At 38.5% G+C, this 23,669-nt stretch overlaps 1 protein-coding gene across 1 annotated transcript in view; it reads right to left on the bottom strand.

The window, feature by feature from the left end:
• Positions 1 to 1,707: 1,707 nt before the first annotated feature.
• The window catches only part of LOC122877644 (ephrin type-B receptor 1-like), an 83,199-nt gene continuing 61,237 nt past the window's right edge, over positions 1,708 to 23,669 (bottom strand). Inside the window, exons 14-20 of the mRNA XM_044199473.1 lie at positions 17,943 to 18,190; positions 14,952 to 15,019; positions 14,226 to 14,373; positions 13,393 to 13,542; positions 9,263 to 9,459; positions 8,975 to 9,133; positions 1,708 to 7,727 (exon numbers count right to left, since the gene is read on the bottom strand). Of these exons, the coding sequence (XP_044055408.1) occupies positions 7,616 to 7,727; positions 8,975 to 9,133; positions 9,263 to 9,459; positions 13,393 to 13,542; positions 14,226 to 14,373; positions 14,952 to 15,019; positions 17,943 to 18,190 (1,082 nt within the window). The 3' untranslated portion in view covers positions 1,708 to 7,615. The remainder of the gene's footprint in view (positions 7,728 to 8,974; positions 9,134 to 9,262; positions 9,460 to 13,392; positions 13,543 to 14,225; positions 14,374 to 14,951; positions 15,020 to 17,942; positions 18,191 to 23,669) is intronic.

Genomic DNA, 23,669 nt, shown 5'->3' with positions numbered 1-23,669 from the left:
TAATACACTGCAGCAGACTCCACAGGCTGTCAGGTAATGCATTTCTTTTATTAGTGAATCTAGCTTTAAATGTGATTCAATTTAGCCTGCCTTGTGGGTTTTTCAGCTTTTGTAAATTTTTTGTCAGCTCAGCTAAATGCCTCTAACGCTCTGAAGAGAACTTCACTGTATCAATCAAAGTCATCCTCGCAGGTTGTAAACTTTGCCATTTATCAATAAAGAGTTACAGTCGCAAACATGAATCGCTCACACATTTAAAAAACTGATTCTCACTCCCATGAATGATTAATTTAGTCTGCTGGCATAAAAGTTGAACTCATTATGGAGTTTTATTACCTTTTTTATTACTTTTCAGAATGCAGTTGTCTTCTATAATCTACTAAGGAATTTATCACACAGTGTATCAGGTAAAATTTAGGCTTAATGTTGCCTCCAGTAGTGAACATCAAGCAAAGAATATTGAGCGTTCCCATTATTATTAGCAATAAGACCTACCCAGTTACCTGCTATGTCCTGAGTAGACTTAAAATGACATTCAGAAAACTTTCATCCTCAATATCTGATGGGAATGAGTATAAAGCTTTGTAATTACACCAAATTAGGAAATATTATTTTAAATGTTATATGTGCCATGCATGAAGAAATACATGCACCTTTAACTTGCCAAAAAGTCATTAACAGACAAAGAAACGTACAGTTTGTTATTTTACATGGTAACATTACTTATATTTGGGGTCAAATTTACCAGAGAGGTCTGAACTCCCTCTTAGACTTCTTATGAACTCCAAAAACAGAAATCTGAACAGGCTCATATTTTACAGCTAACAAACAGAAGTAATACATAATTTTGACACGTATCAGTTCAAAATCATGTTTATAAGCAATTCTCATAAAATTTGGAAGTATCAATGTAATTGAACAATGTTTGTTTGTTTGACATTTTGGGAAATACGTGTATTTGCTTTCTTGCCGAGAGTTAGATGATTGATACCACTCTCATGTCTGTACGGTAAATATGAAGCTACAGCTAGAAGCTGGTTAGCTTAGCTTAGCATAAACACGCTACACGAAAATGGCTTTCGGTAGACTAGTTTTAAACTTCCCCGATGGCAAATTTTGTTTGATGTTCTCCATCCTTAGCTAGGCTACATGAATACCGCCTGAAATGTGGTGCAGTCATGTAAATAACAAACCCCAGCACTGAACAGGGAGTAGCCCAACACAGACAGTAGGTCCATCATTTTTATTTATTTTTACACTATATTTTTATATTATTATTATATATTTTCACTTAAAAGATCTTGAAGCACCATGTCAACCAAACCCGAACATCATTTCTAATTTTTTGTCTGCTCCAATTCAAAATTTTCAGTACCTTCAGACTAGAGGGTACCAAAGTTGCCTACCTGCACTTCTAAAGCTCAGTAATTAACACACTGTATCTTGTTTGTTTAATCTGTACAAAAACAGTAGTGTACGGTTGTGTTTTTAGTGTAAAATTGTGGTTTTTACACTTAGAGATATAATGTGTTAATTAGTGATCTTTAGAGGTGCTGATATATATATATATATATATATATATATATATATATATATATATATATATATATATATGTGTGTGTAGAATATATGCCCTTCAATTTCTTCTTCTCTGTCCTTCATCTTGAGCTTTACTGCTTGCTAATTGATTACTCAATTATTAATCAGTTTGATTAATTTGTCTTCTTTATTGACAAACAGTGCATTGTAAATGTAAGACTCAGAAAGTTAACAGCTACAAACTCACACACGCACGATGTACAAACATTTTACTGTACACTGAACAGCAAACACACATTATATTACACACACGCACACACACAAAGATGCACAGGCGTGCACATACTCACATTATATTACAGTATTATAATACATTACAGTGGGATGCTCTGACTATATGAGCAGTAACACCTATAGCAGTATTGTAGGTAAACAGAGAAATGCAGACTACAGCTGATTACTGAGCTGTTTTTTTCTTTTTTCAAGAGAAACCATATACATTACATACATACTGAAAATTATGGCAAGCAATAGGAAAGAAAATTAATTTAAATTAAATAATTAAAAAAGAGAAAACCTTTTCTGCATGTTCAGAGACTGTATACAGCCAGACTGTTTTAGTTCAGGTTAGATTGATGAAACACTGAATGACTGGACACATGGAACAAAGGTTACCAGCTAAAATTAGATAACAAACCCTATATTTTTGGGTAGACAAGACCTTTACTTTCACAGTTTTGGGATAAATACTCTCCTGAAAACCCACAACACACTGCAGGGGTTTTTGTGTAAAAGTGATACTTGCCGAGGCATCATTAAGAGTTGCAATGTAAAATGTTTGTGTGAATAGTGCATCTAAGAATAAAACGAGTGCTCGACTTGCTTGCTTTTTAAACCGTTAGTCAGTGGAAATGCAGACTGGAAGCAGAGTAAGTTGTACAGGGAGTTTGTGGGCATTAGGAGAAGAAAGAGGACAGCCGGGTAGAGCAGGGAGAGGGAGACAAAAAGAGAAAGAGTAATCTCTCCACACCCAGCCTCATTTTTATTCAAACACGAGAGTCGAGCTTTGCCTCTCGCGCCTCCACCCCTTCTTTTTCTCTCTTCTTCTGTTATCCTTCCCTTCTCCTCTTGCCCCTTCTATTTCCTATTCCCTTTCACTTTTTCTCCTCTCTTCATAACTCGCCTCCTCTCATCTCCGGCATCACCTACAGTATCTATTACACCAAAGCAATAGGAGAGTAGAAAAGCAGCCGAGTCGGTCCAGCTTCTAGAAAATAACTGCAATTAAAAGATAAATCCACCCTAAAGCACTTGGAGGAGCTTCTGGTGAACACAAATGGCATTTCTGAGCCTATGTTGTTGTTTAGTGGTATATTTTTCCTGTTTCAGTGGTTAATTGGTCAAACATAATGCAACATCACGTTGATATATTTCCAGCACAGTTACAGTGGAGACTGAATGGAGTTTTCTATCTAAAACATCTGCAGTAAATGTCAGGTTTTGGTGTCGGTCCCTCAGAAGGCTTGCGAGGGCTTTTGTCTGCAGCTGCCATTTGTACCACCATTCAACAATGAACAGAGAGAAATTTATCATAGTCGTCTCCATTGGCAGTAATCCCAGCAGACCAGAATGCATTGCAGCTGTGAAATGTTGAGTTTCTACAAAGGAGAGAAACTGTGGTCACACCTTAATGTTCACAAACTGGTCAGGTACTGCCACTCTTTACACTAAAGTATTAAGCAACACTTCATAGCAAAATTACATCCTAATAAACAACAAGTATTACAAATATAGCAACCATTAAGGATATTCACAAGTGGAGCTTTCCTTTAAAGGAGAGAACAACTTTAAAACAGTAGCTGTGTCCCAAATCCATACTATATAGAGTTGTGAAGTGGGAGGAGGAGCTATTTCGGGTTTCCCTGGTTCTGCAAGTAAAAGTCACATTAATTTTTCCCTTAGACAATGACCCCATTTACACTTAGTCACTTCATACGTCCTGGCCGGATCAGATAGCAATCCGATCTCAAGAAAGCGTAATGCATCAAAGAAGCATTCAAGACGGACTGAAATCCGATTGGAGACGCATTCTAGCCAGATGTTGAAAAGGTATAAATGCATAGTATACTTTTTTAGCTGTATACAAAATACAGATAAAACTTAAAAGGAACCCCATAGAGTTTTTGACCATTAGTAGCACTATGGATTTATGTTTTTATGAGTGGGTCACCGTTTTTGTGCACATGCACAGGCACGTGGATGACGTGATTCACACCCCTCCTAATGGTTTCACATTGTTCCACTGGTCTGCTGAAACGTGTCATTTAAAGGAAGGGAAGACGAAGACTGATAGCAAGCTCACATGATGTAAACAATGCAGGTTTAAAACTGTTTAAAAAAATGTACTTGTGTTAAATGTTTTATAATGAAGGAAATACATTCACCATGTTTGTCTCAAGGATACACACAATGCGTTTTGCGTAACACCGAATGTAAACAGAAACTTTTTTTATAAGAAAACTCCACAGGGCACCTTTAACAGTTTAACAGGAAATGATGCGCCGATGCATGTCACTAACATTGCAACTTTCAAATGTCGTGTCCATCAACAGCAGACTCAAAAATCAAGGTATTTAATAGTATGCATCCTGACTTTTTTGAGTATACTTCCAGAGTGAACACAATTTATACTCAAAACCTGCTGAGATTTAGTATGTAGTATTGAGACACAGCCAGTGTCTTAGGGAAACATTTTATCTTTAAAACGTTTACAGTTACTGGCAGATTTTTCCATTGATTTTACAATAAAATTTCAAAACTTTTGCTTGGTTTAGTTTGGTTGATAAAATGGTTTATGTGCCTAAAGTAGGAAATCGGAAGCTTTGTGATTTGTATTTTTCAACATGAGACCCTTCATAAAAAAGAGAAAAAAGAAAAATGAGAAACATTTAAAAAGCTTGTTGTCAAAACTCCCTGCTTTCAATATAAAGGATTAAAAATGTAATTTAGCCTTGAACTAGAAGATATGCCCAGACATTCAGCACAGATATAATCATAAAGTGTAATTACTCTGTTTTCTCGTATAATAGTCTTGTTCACATACACAAATAGAGAACTCTCAAAGATTTTAGTAATATGTTCCTCTCTGTTAGGGGCTGGATTTAGGGTGGATTTAACTTTTAATAAGCACAGAAAATGTCTTCTCCATGAACTCTGAAAGCACTTCATCTTGGATTATTCTTTTTATACAGTATATGACTTACCAATACACGATCCCATTTACTGCAGCAATGTGGACAAACCTCCCATCTGTTGTGTTCCTGAGATTTCCTCTCTGTGGTGTATATTTGTGCTTAAACCAAGACATGTCATAGTATAAATACAAGACGTGCTGTAAATCATTTATGCCGTCATAGTATTTTCACAAACATTATCCCAGGAACATGTGAAATGCCTCTTAAAGCTCACATCTAACCTTGTTAACTAGAAGGGGAAAAAAAATCATGCAGCAAAGGATAGACACATCACACTTAGCTAAGGATGTTATATAATGTAAGATAACTGCCTGTGTTGATAGCTTTCATTTCTGCATGACATTTTTTGTAGGTGGCATTCAATATGAGCTTTTAGGCACAGTCGTCTCACTCTTGGTTAAACACCCAGCGCTGAAACTGTTTTTCCAGAGGCATCTATTTACAACGAATTATGCCTCTGAACCACCAACACGCTCCCAGTTGATCTCAATACTTCCTGATAAAATGTTCAATAAGCTATCGTTGCCAGGCAGCAAATGTAATTCTGTCGCCGGCGGAGCAGAGTTTCGTTGAAATGTGGAAACTAAAATGTTTGGACGTTTGAAATATTCCCGGACCTCTCAATGTCACAGCGTTCATAAATAAAAGACTTTGGACCATCACAGCAGTGGAGAGCAGTGGTGCGAGACAAACGCAAACACATTGTTCTGTAGGACACGTCATGCAGCAGTAAAATGTGTTGAAAGCAAACAACTAAATACTGTCACTTCTATCATTGTGAGCATAGGAAGACACCTAAAATCGTATCATCCAATCGGTGCTACAGACTGGTAATCCTATGGATGTGGGTGTACACGCATGATCAGAGGTTTGGGCTGAAGGCCGAGCGAGCCTACTGTTGTTTCACAGCTAGTAATCTGCTCAGCGCTGAGATAAAAGACATCTCTCAGTGCCCCAGAGTGAGATCAGGCCTGCTTGATATCATATTTTGTGGAGACTAGTGAGTCAAACATCACATTTATGCACTAAAAACATGTTAAATACGCCAGCAATTTCCATCCTGAACCCCCACCATTTTGTATTTCACTATCTTTTCTTGTTGGATATTTTCTCTGACATGTCTGTGAAATCAGTCTTTGTTGCTTGTAAGTGAATGTTGGATAGGTCACTTCATGTCTTTTCATCTGCAAACTGACACAACAGTATTAATTAGTTCAGTCAATTGGGAAATATGACTGTCAAAACAGACTCTGACAACAATGACATGTCCGGCAGCCAATTAATAAAAACTGAATTTATACAAAGGCCCCTGCCTGCTGCTGTAGAGTGATGATTACCATCTGGACAGCAGCCATACAGTTTTGACAGAAATGAGATTTGTTTCATGCGTGGACAGCACATGAGCATTGGATTTTCTGGTCTGTTCATGCGTTGTATTAATGCCTGCCTGGCAGTCAGCTTTAGGATTTGCAGCCAAATCACAAGAACATTGGATGAGAATACCTTTTCTGTCTTTTGAGAGTCTCTGGCCACTGCTGTGTGCTCACAACAGGTGCGTCTCAGCAGCTGGTAATGACTCAATACCCACAGTCTCTTAAGCAGTTTTTCCTCATGTTCTATACTTTGAGTTGCCTTGCTTCCTAGCTTGGAAAAAAGACTTACACTACACTACACTACTATGGTTTAATGTTTCTTTATCTGATTTTGTTTCTGTTTTCTGGTCTGTAATTGCCTTTACTCAGAGGGCATTTGTGCTGACTATAAACCATCATCCATTATGAGTTCCCTCTGAATTAAGTATTTTAAGTAGGCTAGCTCTCTGTGTGGAAGAGTTTATCTTTTCATGGCTGCATGGAAAGTACAAAAAATAGAACTATGAAACCTATTTTTCAAAAACACATTTTTGGTCTGCAGTTCACACCACTTCAAAGTCTGTTCCATGATGAGTCAGGCAGATTAAGATAATCATAGAGAGCTCACAAATACTCCAGTGACAATTAATTGTCTGATGCTGTTGCAAATGTGAAAGCAAATGAGCAAATAGGAAATAAACATCCCATATCATAATATGTACAGACTCTTCAATATGAAGATAGATTCACAAAGTCCCATTTAACTGTTGTCTGGATTCAAATGGGAGCAATTTTCACCAACACACTGAAGTAGTCTTAACAAAACATACTGGAGATAACAAAGCCTGCTATGGGTCTTGTCTCCAGAAACACTGATTTAAAGACTTTTTGTCAGGCTTTTGGTCCAATTTGTGCCCCTTCATATGAATGTCTGTTCAGTCAGTTTCCTCTTCACAGTAGTATGTTTGTGTGATTTATCCTTACATAAAAACCAGGCCATGTCATCCTTGAATCAAACAGTCAAGCTGGTAGAAACTGGTCTGTAGATTTCAATGATGAAAGTTAAAGATATCTTGCAGGCAGATTTTGGGAATGGGTGTTTGTGATTGTACCCCTTATAGACAGAAAAGTCCAGACACTACTGTTCTGTTTTCAGTCACAAATCATGTCTGCCTTGTTTTTCCTCTTGCACTAACTCTGCATTGAATTCCCTCCGAGAGGCATTTAGTCATAAATCAATTTGGGAAGCTAAATGGTATGAGAAAAGTCAGTCCAATGACTGAAGGAGGGACCTGGTGACTGCTGAGTCCACGCAGACACATAAATGGCCACAATGATTGTTAAAAACATGTAAAGTGGTTTAGATCTCCAAGAGTAGCAAACTGAAGTGTATGAGGGTAAAGATGACAGCCTGCTCGTTCAGACTGTACACTTGTCAAATATTTCATGTTGTATCGCTCCCCTGTGTGGTTACACAGATTCAGTAGGAGACTGGTCATCGATGTTGTGCCTCATTGACTGAACACTGGTCAGGATTTTCTTCTGGTGTCCGGCAAGAGACACTCCAATCCTCTGAAGATCTCTGGAAAAACACAGTAAGAGGCATAGATATGAGGGTTGCATCATCGTCAGAAAAATGTCATATTAACACGTATACTATTAAAGGTGCTATGTAAGTATTTAACACCAATAAATCATTACTGTATTAATCATGAGTGGTGCTTAAAGGTCCAGTGTGTAGGATTTCGTGGCATCTAGCGGTGAAATTGCAGTTTGCAGCTATTTGAATATCGCTCGCCTCAGCCTCACTTTCCAAGCGTGTAGAAGAAACTACGGTGGCTGCGAAACTTGCGAAAGGCCCTATCTAGAGCCAGTGTTTGGTTTGCCTATTCTGGGTTACTGCAGAAACATGGCAGTGCAACATGGCGACCTCCATGGAAGGGGACCAACTCCCTCTGTAGATAAAAACGGCTTATTCTAAGATAATAAAAACACAACGATTCTTATTTTCAGGTGAATAAACACTAATGAAAACATACTGGTTTAAGTAAATAATGACAAAGTAGTAGCCAGTGTTTAACTAATCATTTCCAGAGAGATAATATAAATAAATAATATATTAATAAATATATTTCACATAATTTAGCTTTTTAACTTTTTAAATGTATAGGTACCTTCTTTTTTGTGGATAAACTGCTTTAAGGATTAACATGAGCACAGAAAAGTCTTATTTTTTCCAACTTAAATGTACTGTTAGAAACTCTGTTTTGCTGGCACATTAAATCAGTGAGGTGAAATATAATGTGCATCATTAATTATATTTTACTGAACAAAACAAAATGCATACCTACAGTACGGCAGATGGAGAACAGTAAAAGAGAGAACAAACCACGAGCAGAAACACCAGGTATGCCTGGTATGGGAAATAGCTACATGAAAGCTAGAGTTTGTGGGAATTATAGGCTTAGTTTAAAGAAAAAACAGCAAAACCAGTACCATTTGGAGAAAACAGGCTTCTTATTATTTTGATTGTGGTTCAAATTGTTTACAGCAATTACAGTTTATCACAATTTATTTGACAGAAATATACTGATGTTCTGTAATTGTACTCAAAGCATTTTATACCATGATAAAAAGAGGAAGAAAGGATGGAAGTGAGTAAGCCTGGGGGATTGTTCAGAGAGACAGACAGGCATACACATGGACCAGCAGTCAGCCAACCAGCCGCTCTGCCAGTTGTCCAACTAACAAGACACCGACTTGGCGGGTGAGCAGTATGAGATGTAGGCAGGGAGAGACAAAAAGAGAGAGGCAGTTAAACGGACTTACTCGGCTGTGATTTGTGTGATGAGCGGCAAAGAAGTGAAGCCCGAGCCCAGGAAGGAGTCTCGATACTGGGTCATCTTCAGTGCTGCCAGCCAGTCTTCCACAGAGCTCACGCTGCTCAGGTCTGGAGCTCCACGGTCTAACAAGGGATGATGGGAAGGACTGCAGACAGTGAATACAATAGGCGAGACAGGAAGGCGTTAGAAAAAAAAAGTACTGTTTGACTGATACAGAGGGACAAGACAGGAGAAGTGTGTTTGTGTATGTAAATCGGTTTGTATCTCTCCTCACCCAGGGGCAACGTTGTTGGTGCCGGCTTTGAGAGATGCAGGGTTGCGTATCATTTTGTCCAACATGCTGACAATATCGGGGAACTTTGGCCGTGCGTTCCTGTCTTTCTGCCAGCAGTCCAGCATCAGCTGGTGCAGCACTACTGGACAGTCCATGGGAGCTGGCAGCCTGAAGTCCTGCTCGATGGCATTTATCACCTGGGACACGATGAGAGAGGGAAGGACGGAGACAAATGGACACAAATGGTTATAAATAGTGAAAAATCACTGATCTATTGTATATTTCAGTTTAAGTGATTAAAGTTATTATAATCCATATCTTTACCATGACAATGGGTTAAATTACTGTGTACTTGTAATGACAAACCCACAGATAATAATCAGCTGACTCTTAACGTAAAAAAGAGAATTATCAGCGCTACAGAGGCTTTCAGCATCTTTCAGCTTATTCTTTTAGTTTCATGGCATTACTGTTTTGGTCTTACAGGTTTTTGGACTTACAGGTCACCAGAAAGAATATGGAAAGAGAAAATATAAGGATTTGAATTTATTAACTTGGAAAAGGTATTTTTCTGTGTGTTTTTAAACAAGCCCACTTTTCTAGAAGGGGAAATGGGAGATATAAATGACAGAGGGGAGAAAATATTTTTAAAGAAATGTAGTATTGTGATATGACATCAGTAAATTGCACACAACATGGTGCTGGTCTATGATGCTCAGGATATCAAAGGGATGAAAGAGGCAGAAAGATCCAAAGTTGAGTCCAGCTCTCTTGCTGCTGTTTAGGAGACACTATATTTAAGTATTGATTTGTGACTTCCTGTTGGCAGAGAAGAGTTCAGCGGGGATGGGATATTCTTCTCTTTTACAGCTCCTTTGTGATTTTGGTTGTTAAGACAGATGTATTTTTACAGAAGAATCCTGCCTCGTTCAGCTTTATTTAAAACCAGAGGAAAAAACTTGGATTAGTTAAGAGGATTCAATTTCCATATGAGAAATTCATCCTGCCACAGCGTGCAGTTGCTCACTATACCCAGATATTCATCGCTAAGCAGCAGTGACGCCTGCTGCAGTCTCTGATGTCAAGGCAGGTAGTTTTACAAGAGGAGCTTCTGATTTCATTATGCCAGTGCAGGTATTGAGAATGATGAAGGATCTTTCGAGGTTTTTCTGTGAAAACTTTTAGGCAGGAATTTTGTATTGCAGAGAGGTTGTGCTAAATATGCCAGCATACCTTTGGGTGCAGAATGTAATTATGCTGAACATCACAGAATTCAAAACTCCTTTGACTGAAAGAGTAACTAGCTGCTGTGCCACGACTAAAAAATTATGAAAGAAAGAAAATATCAAGTGCAGTGATCATTATCTTAATTATTCTGCCTGCACAATGTGCCAGGGATGCGAGAATAATTTTTACATGTCTCCCCAACTCTAATTATGATGGTTGTAATGTTTAAAACTCACATTGTTGTCTAACCTGATGGCTCAAACAAACAAACATGTTCTGTATTTGTAAAGCCTTATGATAATATCTAGCTATTTTAACACATCACATATCCAGTTACTATCATCTTTCTTGTCACCCTCCACAATTTATTCTTTAGAGGCCCTATGACAAATTGCACATACTGTATATTCACACATAATTGTAAAGTTAGTTATCGATGACAAATAAGCATTTTGTTTCATACTCATAATGGAAATGACAAACTTGAATCATGTAAACAAACCCTTTATAGCATCAGGAATCAGAACAACCTTTGTAATAACAACCGTCCGGAAGCTGGAAGAGTGTCAGCATCAGTATTGTTTGAATGTAACCACATGAATAATAGGAAGACGTACTTGTAAAACTACTATTTATTTACCAGTTATGTTTATAGTCAATGTTTGACATTTTGGGAAATTTGCTTATTTGTTTTCATTTGAGTTAGATGAGATGATCAATGTCGATCTCTCTGTACAGTAAATATGAAGCTGCCACCAGCAGCCGATTAGCTTAACTTAGCATGAAGACTGGTCGTCACATGAGGTTGCCAGGCAAGCAGTGGAAACTCCAGGAAATCACTGCACCCAGCCAAGAAATAGTCCCACACATAACCTCTTAATTCTGAATTTTCTAGCTTTGGAGTTCGAAGCTTGCAGTTGCACTGTGTCTTGAGTTTTGGTGCTGCTGCTGCCTTTTTGTTCACATTTTAATGACAGATTGTACCTTTACCAAAGCAGGAGTGCCATAGAATTCCTTGAAATAATACTTATATGTTATATGTAATATGTTTTTTTCAGCAGCAAAGTTACAAGCCCATGTCAGTGTACTGGTAAGCCTACCTGTCGGTAAGCTGAGGGAATGTGGTGCTTCTACTACTGTAAATTCAGCGCTGGGGATTTGTCTGCTCACTGACTGAACTCAACGTGACCCCGACACACTTCTCAGGCTTTGTGCCGCATAAATTCTCTCTAAGCACCGCTGTCAATCAAAATAGCACAGAGTGTAGTAAAACATCACAGGTCTCTTTCATGATTAATTCATGTCGAACACAGCACCTGTGGTGGTTCCGCTGACAATTTCACCATCCCATGTTCTTTGAAATAGTGTAGGTGTGCGTGCGTGTCTTTATGCATGTCTGCCTGCATGTGTGTTGTTAAGCTGTGTGTGCGTGCATTATGTGTGAGTTTAGGGTGTGAGGTTCATGCATAGTTAATGCCCCAGCAGACCCTCGTTAGCTATAGTGGTAACACATACTTTCCCCATCATTATACACTGTCTGTGCCATTATAAAACTGTCTCTGTCATTATACTGACTCTCTGTCATTAATGCTGCATAGACTGCTTCTATTGCTCAGGAGCAACCATAGGGGAATGAAGGGTGAGGCTGCAAGGGAGGAGGTGAGGAGAGACAGCAGGGAGGTAAGAGGCGGGGGGAGGGGATAAGGGGAAAGAGATGGTTAAGGTGATGTAGATGCTAGACAGTAGATGCTAGTTTTATTAGTTGGAAATATGTGTCTGTCTTACAGTTGGAAGGGGATCTCGCCACTGATTAACTCTTCATCAATGGGACAGCTAACCTCATAGAGAAAACTTCACATATAGTCCAAGATAATGAGGTCTAAAGCAGGTTAAACATTGCTGGTGTGGAGTGGTCTGTAAAATGTGGTCCTACTGGGAAAAATAAGACAAAACAGCTCTAAATATTTCCTAAAAGAATGATTTTTTTCCAGTTGATAAACATGACTGAAGCCAGTCAGCAATGTTTTGGAAGATTTTCCGCAGCAACAAAATTTATTTTTAAGTTTAAACTCAAGGCAAACTGGAGGCTTGTAAAATTCCCAGGCTCCTCTGCGTCAGAGTCATTAGATATATAGTTTCAGAGAGCAAGAATTGGGATTTAGAGCCTCACTGCTTTGAAGTGGGTTTTAGTGCCAAAACTTGCTATAATCTGTGTATCACATTTCTTCTCGGAATAGAAACCTAAAAATAAAAATGTCAGCAATCCGATCTTCTGGAACCTCCTTTTTCATGTACTGTACGTGATCCCCTTTAGGTTTAAACAGTGAAATTGAATACTCAGGTAAAATTAAGGATGAGAGAGTAGTTTTAACACAAGAACAGCAGAGAACTGTGCAAACAGGGATACATGTAACCTCAAACCACTTAATAACATCATTGTGATGCCAGCACAAAGAAAAAAATAAGGTATAGAAATGCTGCAGTAAATTGATCATACTGTGAAGGCAATTGGAATAAAGTTGTCATGACAATAACATATTCCCTGAAGAAAAGATCAGCTGGAAAACAATTCTGATGCCTTTTGGTCTGATGTTCCAGGGAACAAACATTTCTGTGACACTTAAATTGATGTCCTCATTTTCCGTGTGTTTTCCTAGACATGCAGACTCCCTGCTGTGAAGGAAACAAACAAGCACACCCCACCCACACACACACACACACACACACACGCACACACACTTCAGAAAGATAGTGTGCAACAAAAAAATAGGTAAACGTACACAATTTTATACAGTCACAGACATCAATGACAACACAAGAGAACAAGAGAAAGACTCTCTCTCTCTCTCTCTCTCTCTCTCTCTCTCTCACACACACACAAACAAAAGGATGCAGTGACTCACATCTTGGTTGCTCATGTCCCAGTAAGGCCTTTCTCCATATGACATCACCTCCCAGGTGACGATTCCATAACTCCAGACATCTGAAGCCGACGTAAACTTCCTGTAGGCGATCGCCTCTGGAGCCGTCCACCGCACTGGAATTTTACCACCCTGAGAGAAAGAAAGAGAAAAGGGAAGATAAATGAAAGAAAAATGATTTTCTTATTAGTTCAACGCTTGACATACACGCTTACACATTCATCACTCAGTATTAAACAGAGGCCATAGGCAGCCTATACATATGCCATATTACGTCATAAACTAACTGTTGATGTAACGGTACATGCGAGAACTAGTGGAGATAATGCTACACGATTTCTTTGCTTCCTGTGAGTCTTCACCGCCAGCTGTATGTTGAGATTAATGTTACTTAGCATGTGTGTTACCAAAAATTCTAAAGGCTAGCATTAGCATTCAGCTTAAAGCACAGCTGGGCCTAAGTACAGCTGAGGCTCATGAAGTACGGGTTAGACTGATGAAAAATGAGCTAAGCCTGAGATGTCCTAAAATGTATGCGTTTTCTCTGGCAACACCCTCTGAACAACCTTCACATTAATCGTCCCACTAGTGATAAAGATCTAAGTCATCAATTTTTCATCCATCCAACAATTTCATTTTCTAACGTGTAGTAAGCATTACAGCTTCACATGGCTGCTAGGATAGTTATTAAAATTACCATGGCAACAAGCAGGCAGTTTTCCATATTTTGGCCACAGTAAGAATGCAGCATTAGTGTGTTCTCCAGAGTGTACATTTATTTGCACTTGCATGTGTCCCTGTGTGTGAGTCCTCACCAGTGAGCTGGTATAGGTGGGGTCAGAGGTGTCCTCCTCCAGATATCGTGATAAGCCAAAGTCAGACACCTTACACACCAAGTTACTGTTAACCAAGATATTCCGAGCAGCCAGGTCCCGGTGAACATAACTCATTTCTGCCAGGTACCTGTAACATCAACAGGATTTATTGTGTGAATGTGTGTGTTATCCATTGCCAGCTACCTGGGCTACTATAAAAAGGTAATGGGATTTAGTGTGTGTGTGTGTGTGTGTGTCAGTGTATGTGTGTGTGTTATCACTGCCAGCTACCTTTGATAAATATATGTGTATATGTACATGTTTGTGTGTTATCACAGCCAGATACCTGCAATAAAACACAGTGAGTGTGTGCGCGTATGCGTGTTTCAAGGTGCCAAGCAGACAAATCATGGTGCTCTTAACTTGAATAAATAGGCTTTGTGTTTGTTAATATGTGTGTGTGTGTGTGTGTGTGTGTGTGTGTGAGAAAGAGAGTTTGCAGGATGTGGAGGCAGCATATCTCAAGCTGCCAATGTCTGATTGACCAGAACACATGAGCAGACAGTATTGGATATCACCACATGAAATCTCAGTATGTTAGAATTGGTATTGTTGCATAAAAATCAAATTTCACAAAACAATCATTGAATGGTATAAAAAAGTTTATTTTTCATCTTAATGATAAAAATGGATTTCTGTAGCAAGTGTGTGTGTGTGTGGATGTACCTCATTCCAGACGCGATGCCCCTCAGCATACCAACCAGCTGGATCACTGGGAACTGCCCATCATTTTGCTGCAAAACCATGAACCGTGACAGGATTTATTTTATTATTATTTATTATTTTTTAGTTATCAGACTTTTTCACTTTAGAGTTATTTAGATAAAGTCTAGCAGGTGAAAATATATGTCATTGTCCACGTAAAATGTCATCACAGGAGCTATAACAAACAATTTTTGGAGAATAAAGTTAACTTTTTCAAACCAGATGACGCAAGATTATGTGTTTTAAAATGTGGCTGTAATATGATCAAGATGATGTGAGAAAAATAAGCACATAAATTCAGTCTGATGATTGCTGTGGAAATGTGATTATTATGTTTTACCTTCAACTTAACAATTTTAATGATTCAGTTTTCTTGTGACCCTTGGTCTTAGGTTAGGGTTAAGGAGTCCGTATGCTTCAAAGTGCTTGTAAGATCATAAAATAGTGTCTGAAACCCCTAAATCGACACCCCAACATTCACGCCAACTTCATGCAGCGATTGGCCAGGTTTGTGGAGGTGAAAAAGTAAGCAGTTTGAACTTTTCTCTCAAGCTATCTTTTTCATTCTTACACACAACTACTTCTGTTACTTTTCATGTTAACAACCACTGTATGAATGAATTTGAAGACACACTGTGTGGGCCCTTACCTCCATTTGTATAAATGTTTGTGCTGAGACTAAAAAGACATGTAGTTCTTAGAGAGTTAATGAAGCCAGTGTGATACAGTTAGGTCGTGGCTATGACAGCAGGCTTTTTGTTCCACCTTCCAGTGTGGCCATTCAAAACAGGTATAGACATTTTGCCTATAGATGTGGTTTAACAAACCTTAAAACTAGTTTGCTTCAAGCATACTGAACCCCTTATGTACACCTTGACACCCTTTCAACATTAGTAGACACATCTCCAAAAAGCATGGTCATCTTAGTCATGGTTTTCACATTAACAGACAAAACATGAATACAGACACATCTTTGTCACCTTAATTTGAGAATTGATTCATGCTGCATGTCTACTGTATAGTTTGTGCTATACAGTAGGAGATAGTTAATCAGTTATTTTCCCTTTGAATAGAATGAAGCAGGATGACCATTGCTATATACAAGTGGCTTTAAAACAGACTTGTAGAGTTATGAAGAGTTAATTATGCAATTTTTCCCTTTGGAGAACAGTTCAGTTAACCATATGTTTTTTAAGCTGGAATAATTAAACAGGGACTGATTCTGCGTCAGGGTCTTTGATTATATTCACCAATGGGCTTTCACTGCCCCAAAGATGTACAGTATGTGATATGATGTAAAAATGATTCAGCCTATAATTGCAATAATTCCTTGCCATGTGTAAATCAGATTATTAGGAGGCCAAAGAACAATTCAACAACTGAATATACCATTGCTTTAATTTTTGCCAATATCTCCTTAATGTGCACACGCAAACATAAAATTCCTGAGCTGAATATCAAAAATCAACAGAAAAACCACATCTTCTGAGGAGCTGCAGGCTTGTTGTTGTTTGGTGAAACCCAAAACATTTGCCTTTTTGCTATTTCACTCTTTCACCTTTGGGCCAGACAGTTTCTGTCTCTTATAAACATCATTGACATCCCTGCTGACATAGTTGCAGTCGAAGGTGTGTGTCTGTCTTTTAATTCACTTTGTGCATCAAACTGTGCCTTTGATGCTCCTCTAGCCTAATCCTCTGCAGGCAAAACCTTCTTCTTGGTACACGCAAACACACACACACACACACACACACACACACACACACATTGATCCTTTGGGTCTGTGCCTGCAAGATGGTCACGCTAGGACAGCAACACCAGTGAGATCGATCACTGTGTGCGTGTATGTGTGTGTGTGTATGAGTCAGCGGATGATTTCTGTGTCAAAAGGGGTCACGCTGTGAGAACCAAACATCAAAGAGTTTCTCTTTCTGTCTTTAGAGGCGCCTCGAAAAGAGGGCAGGATCAAAGAGACGGACAGACAGACAGGCTGGCAGGATGAGGAGGAAAGAGCACAGGAAGGAAAAGAGAGGAGAAAAGCAGGAGGTTGCTTCTGTCTTTGTGACTCTTCCTCCAAAAACTCCTAATCCTCCTGTCTCCATCTGTTTTTCTTCTTTGGGTATTTATGTGTTTGGACTATATGTTATTTTGGACTGAAGATAAATGTGTTCATCGTGCGCACAAAGTTTGAATTTGTCTTCTAGTTTTGGTTGTTTCATATCCTCTGTGCTCTTCTCACTGGTTGGAGGTGGGTGGGGCTCAGGTGGAAAAAGACAATATCACATACTTCAGAGCACCAATCAGGATTTAGCAACATCTGAATCTGATGACATTTGGTGGGTTTTTTGGTCACTATCAATCAAATCTGATCAAACCACACCCACACACCTCGATTGGCCAAGTTTTTGATTGTTAAGCTCTTAATATTTTAAGATTTTTTAAAATTTTGATTGTTGCTTATTTAGACATAAGTATTTAATCGTACAGAGAAATACTTTTGAAGCCAAGTTTTCAGGAGCTTTAAGTTGAGATTGTTGTCAACTGCTGTTTCGAAGGTAATGAATGAACTGTCAAACTCATTTTTTATATATAATGAAAAGTCCTCGAGGTACGCAGAATCATGGAAAGTTTTAACATCTACATTTCCATGGCAAGTGAGCAAACTCAATCTGCTGATGCGGACCATGTGATACAGTAGAAAGCTCCAGAATAAGCAGGTATGTGGACGGTATGTGTAGGTTGAGACTTTCAACTGCTGATTTCAAGGTCAAGAATGAACTATCAAGTTCAACTCTTTCATAGACTTTTCGACTCAGCTCAAAATAATATTATTAGATGGTTTTGGGAACATTGAAACTGTAGATAATTATTTATTGAATGTTATATAAAGTGCAGCAGTACACTGTACACATCTGTATGTGTCTGTGTGTACAGTACGTGTGTGTTATTTACCCTGAGAAACGAATCAAGTGCTCCGTTCTCCATGAACTCTGTTATGATCATCGTAGGCCTGCTCTTGGTGACCACGCCCTCCAGTCTGATGATGTTTGGTTGGTCAAACTGGCCCATGATTGATGCCTCGGACAGGAAGTCCCTCCTCTGTCTCTCAGAGTAGCCAACCTTCAGGGTCTTGATGGCCACAGGAATTTCTTTTTTCCCAACAGGCTTCAGGCGACCTTTGTACACCTCCCCAAACTCACCTGAAGAAGGAGAAAACATTATGGGGCTGAAATCAAAGCATTCTGTCTAAAAGCAAAATTACAAGGTAGGGTACATCTAAGGGTCTTCAGAAAACAGCATGTGACTCAGCAGGGAAAAACAAGTGCATTGTTAGAGATGGTTGTTTTTTTAATTCTCCTTTGAATTCCGAGCCCTAAAATAAATTATTACATTATAAATGGGGCTGATAAATAATTAACATCTGATGATGTAAAATGGGTCACCTGTGAAATCAGATGGGCTATAGTTCATACCATTTGGCTACCATTCATTATTAAAACTTCTCCAGCAATCAAATAAGAAAGAGTATATTGTTCTTTGCAGCAGTTGAGTTTGGCAGTAGTGAGAAGGGCAGGGCGTGTTAAACACATAAAACTCTCTCAGTCGTGGGATCTGCCCTCTGCTCTCTCAGTCTCGTACTGATAGCCTTGAGGTTGAGGGCTTTGCTCAAGGGCACATTGATGGTATTTGTGCAGACTGGATGAAGAACCAAAATTGAATCCCCTCAATAGCTCCTCTCAGGGGTGAGAAAAGGTTTGCAGCAGAGGTGGCAAACAAGATAAAAGGGACAGTGCCATTATAATTGCTAAGGTACTTGGCTGCACAATACACATCAACTTTCATCTTGTGGTTTAAACAGGTCACCTCATGGATAAAGAGACTGTACTGAAACAAGTTCATAGGTTCAATCCATGCTTGCAATTTAATTGGTCCTATAGGCTAAATCATTTTCTAACTCTGTTCATGTGCCCTATAGCATCAATTTATTGTGCTGAGGTCTCTGTGGTCACATAGGATGCCAGCTTATTTGCTAGCTAGGCAGGCTACCTGACTAGAACTAAGAATGATTAATATTGGACTACTTAGTAATGTTAGATGTTATAATAATGACATCATCTGGGTTATTTTGTCAGGCTTTAATATGCTCCTCCAGAGTCACAGAAGACTCAAAACTAGAAATCAAAAGTGTTTATAGTTGTTCCGAACGGCCTCACTGGAAGGCTGACCGTCATAGAGAGGGGGAGGCGATATGGTTTAAATATGGGGATAATGGTGCACAAGTGTTGCACTTGGTTGTTTACATGAAATGTGAAAGAAATAGTTGTGTCATTGGTTTTGGAAAGTTACAGAAATGGTCGGACACAGCTCCCCCTAATCTGACTTGGAAAGATGTGGGAGGGAGTTTCCAAAGCTATGTGACCATCTGACAAGCAGTTCTGCTGGAGTATACTGTTTCTTTCTATACAACTATTTTTTGACATAGTACTCATTGTGATGAGTAAACGGATCATCATGTGTAAAATTGGGGTAGTACCCCTTTAATCCATAGGTTTTTCTGTTTATGAATTTAATTACTTAATAATATCTTATTTATTTATTAACCATTTTGGTGTTCCATAAATCAGTACTGTGATCCAGCAACTGTTAACTGTTATTTATTTCAAACTTGACATTGTACGTTGTGCAGTTAAAAGTGAGGCAGTTCAAGAAGAACCACACTGTCCCAGAATGCATGATTATGTATTATCAATCTGAATCTGCAAAGTTACTAGTAACTAAAGTTATCAAATAAATGTAGTGGAGTAAAAAGCACAATATTTGCCTCTGAAATGTAGAGGGACTAGAAGTATAAAGTAGCAGAAAATTGAGATATTTAAAGGTCCAGTGTGTAAAATTTAGGATGAGCTATTGGCAGAAATGGAATATAATATTTATAAGTATGTTTTCATTAGTGTATAATCTGAAAATATGAATTGCTGTGTTTTCATTACCTTAGAAGTTATTTGTATCTACAGAGGGAGTGGGTCCCCTTCCACGGAGGTCGCCATGTTGCACCACCATGTTTCTACAGTAGCCCAGAACGAACAAACCAAACACTGGCTCTAGATAGGGCCATTCACGTTTTTTGGCAATGTAGTTTTTCCTACATGCTTGGAAGGGGAGGGTGAAGCGAGCAGTATTCAAATGGTTCACACTGGACCTTTAGGTAAAGTACCTCCAAATTGTACTAAGCTACAAGTACAGTACTTTCCACCTCTGATTTTTGCTCAGTTAATGTGTACATGGAAAGTTTTGTGGATGTTAGAAAATTTGTAAACTAAAATCCCCAGGAGGTTATCTTGTTCATGTGTCTTTCTTTATACATTGCTATGTTGATCTATGAATTGGTTGGTTGTGGTTGGCTACAATGTCAAGAACTGGTTTACACCTCAATGTCTTGAACTTTTCATTGTACAGAAAATGTCCTTACAGTGCTGGAGACACAGATGTTTTTTTTCAAAATAAATGTAGTCATACGCTGCTTGGGGACATGAAAATTGAGCATCATTTCAAAATAAAAGTCCCCGTTCCTGAGATAAAAATCAGTGTGTGAATAATGTATGAGTGATGGGAATTGGATGACAGGCTGTATCGTCCTGTCTCACTGTGATCTCTGCTCCACATCTCACTGCTCATTAAAAACTATCTACTGTCACCGCTGTAAACCAGCAGAAGTAGAGATGTATGGAGGGCAAAATAGGAAGGAGAATGGAAAGAGAATGGGGTAAGGAAGGAGAGATGAGGCTGTAGAAATGAAACTATGAAGGATGGCTGAAGAGGGATGAAAACATTTCATTCAGTCATTTTCAGATGATCAGATGACATGTCACTCTTTTTCTAAAATAAAGGTGGTCAAGGAGAAGATGGAGCATTAGAAGAAACAGTCATCGGTTCTGTTCTAAAATCTTAAATCTACAGTATCTAAATATACTGTAAGTAAATTAACTGGCCTGTCAGGTGAGATATTATTGCTCCTTTCTATTGGAAAATAAAGTGTTACAGGACTTGTCTTCAGTTAAATAAAGTGCTTTTTATGAAGGACATTTCTCACAGTGTAAGTGATAGTAATAAGGAAAGAGGAAAAGAGAGGGGTGTTATCACAGAGGGAAAGGAAGAGAGAGAGAGGTGAGATATTTTTACAATCTCCTTAGGGTGCTTTTTTCTTTTATCTTCGCTCCTCAATCTGTTGTTCTGCTTCTTCCCCCCTTGGTTCTTTGTTTTAGCATTTCTCTATACACAAACAAACTCAAACTCCAGAGGGGCTGAATCACAGAGAGAGATGAAGATAGGGGGAAGTATCAAAGAAATACAGAAAGAAAAACAAAAAGAGAAAGTTGGAGAAAGGGAAAAAGAGAGAAAGACCTGTGGATAAGTTTTCACTTTCTATTGCAGCAGAATGGGAGAGATTCAACCGTTTAAGGGCTCAGAGTCTGGCCACATCTCAATCACCCAGGCTCATATTTTCCCCTCCCCCCCGTCGTTTTCATCCCTCCTCTGTCACCTCTGGCTGAGGTGAGAAACCTTCCCCTGAGAGAAATAAAGCGAGAAACGGAGGGATTACAGAAAGCCTCTCAGAGTGGCTCAACAGACCAAAGCCGAAAGCACATACTCTCAGCGGTGAGGGTCTGAATCTGGTTCATGACCTTTATCACCCAGAGCTCCATGGCCATTTAGGTTTGATTGGTTTTGGTTCAAAGAAAAAAAAAAAAGAAAGTTAGAAAGAGTTTTCTGGGGGATGACATTTGGAGTAAAAACATTCCTTCATATATTATGCTTTGAGGTATAAGACAAATATAATTAATCTAATCTTTAATCATTAAAGATTCAAATCTGCACAAGATAATGAATTATTGCTTATTGCTAAGGAAACAAAGCAAACTGGTCCCATAAAAAATATGCATGCACTGCGGACACATGAGTGATATGACAATACATACCATGAAACAATATACATTTTGCCATACCTTATACCACCTTTAACATCGTTCTGATTTTTACATCAATGTGATGAAGTACTTTGATTTGTCAGTTATTTAATTCACTGGATTAGACAAGGCTAATTTCTGTCTGGTTATTTCATCCGTTAACAATTTCTCAATTGATTTTCCAGGAAATGTATTATATCTTGATCTAAATTACATAAATTGACGGAGCTTTTTATCCGTATTGCCAACCCATGGCCAGATTAAACTGTTAGGGACAGCAAAAAAATTGCTGTTGGACCCCTTTTGATTCCCCGTCTACCACCCTTTGTACAATGTGTATGTACCCTGTCACCCCAAGTTCCCATTAAGTCCGGCGCAACCAGTACTCTAATGGTGTAATAATACTTGTGTTAGTTTGCGGTAATTAGATTAAATACACACCCTATTAGGAATATGCACCATGTGAGCACAATATGAACTAAAAGAGAGGTCTTAGAACTAGATTTTGACACAGGACCCCACTATAAGACAGGGCCAAGATGAAGTCATCATGTGGGACCTGTATATTATACTTTAATAGTACACATTCCCAACTAATTTACAATCAATTAAATTATCAAAAACACACAGTAAACCTGGGACATTTTTTCATGGTCTGGGAGCCTGGAGAGATACAGCCGTGTGTTTAACCCTGGGCATGGCCAAATTAACCTATTAGGGGGCCCTGGGGCAAAGATTTTCTGTTGGGCCCGTATTGACCCCTGTCTACCTCATACTCTGTAGTGTTCTGCATTGTTCTTCAATTAACTACAGTGCACATAGAGACCCAGAAACCAACCTGTACTACTACTACTACTATGTGAAATTTTTATGTGTGTCGATTAGTTTGTGGTAATTTGATTAAACACAAACGTATTAAGGAATATGCGTCATGAGTGTAATATAAACTAAATAATTAGATTTTGACACAAGGACTCTGTACAGGACAGGGCTACAAGATAATTTTGTAATGCAGGACCCCCCTCAGTTTATATTGTACTACAAAATTTTAAATAAATCAAAGTACTAAAAAACAACTGACAGTGAACCTGGGACTTATGTAGGTCTGGGGACCTGGGGCAGTTCAATGCTGTAATCTTGCAAAAATCCAAATTAAGCATTAATATCACCTTTAAAAATCTACTTGTGACAAGTAATAATGATTGTACTGTGTTCTGGTACAGACCTTGAGGTTATTCTTCAGTATTTTGTATTCAAAATAGTTTTTTAAGGCATAATGCAAATGAAATAATGAACACGTGAGTTTAATCTGAGGAATACAACAATAATAAAAAATGCTAAATACATACATGTATGATACTGGTAATAGAGTTTGGATATCCAAATGCCTGTTTCTTTTTACGCATGTAGCCCTACAACTGATGACTGGGTTTGAATGATGATGGCTGGATGTACTCCTGGTTTTATATTGTGATGTCACTGGATGTACACATTTTGTGAACCTATAAACCTATTTATGACCTTGTGTGGTGGGGTTTAGCACATTTTACATATGTTTATTTTATGTTTTATGTATTTTATTACCTTTTTTTATGTATTTTATGCCTGCCTTTATGTGTGCCTTCTGTGTTCCACCTAACTTGGATCCTCTTGGGGACAATCAAGCTAAAGTGAAATGCTTGAAGATACTACATGGTTTTAGCACTCAGTGGTA

Source organism: Siniperca chuatsi, linkage group LG6 (assembly GCF_020085105.1).
Source record: "Siniperca chuatsi isolate FFG_IHB_CAS linkage group LG6, ASM2008510v1, whole genome shotgun sequence".
NCBI lineage: Eukaryota > Metazoa > Chordata > Actinopteri > Centrarchiformes > Sinipercidae > Siniperca > Siniperca chuatsi.
The sequence above is the reverse complement of the archived record's forward strand: the minus strand, read 5'-3'. Positions and strand labels throughout refer to the sequence as shown.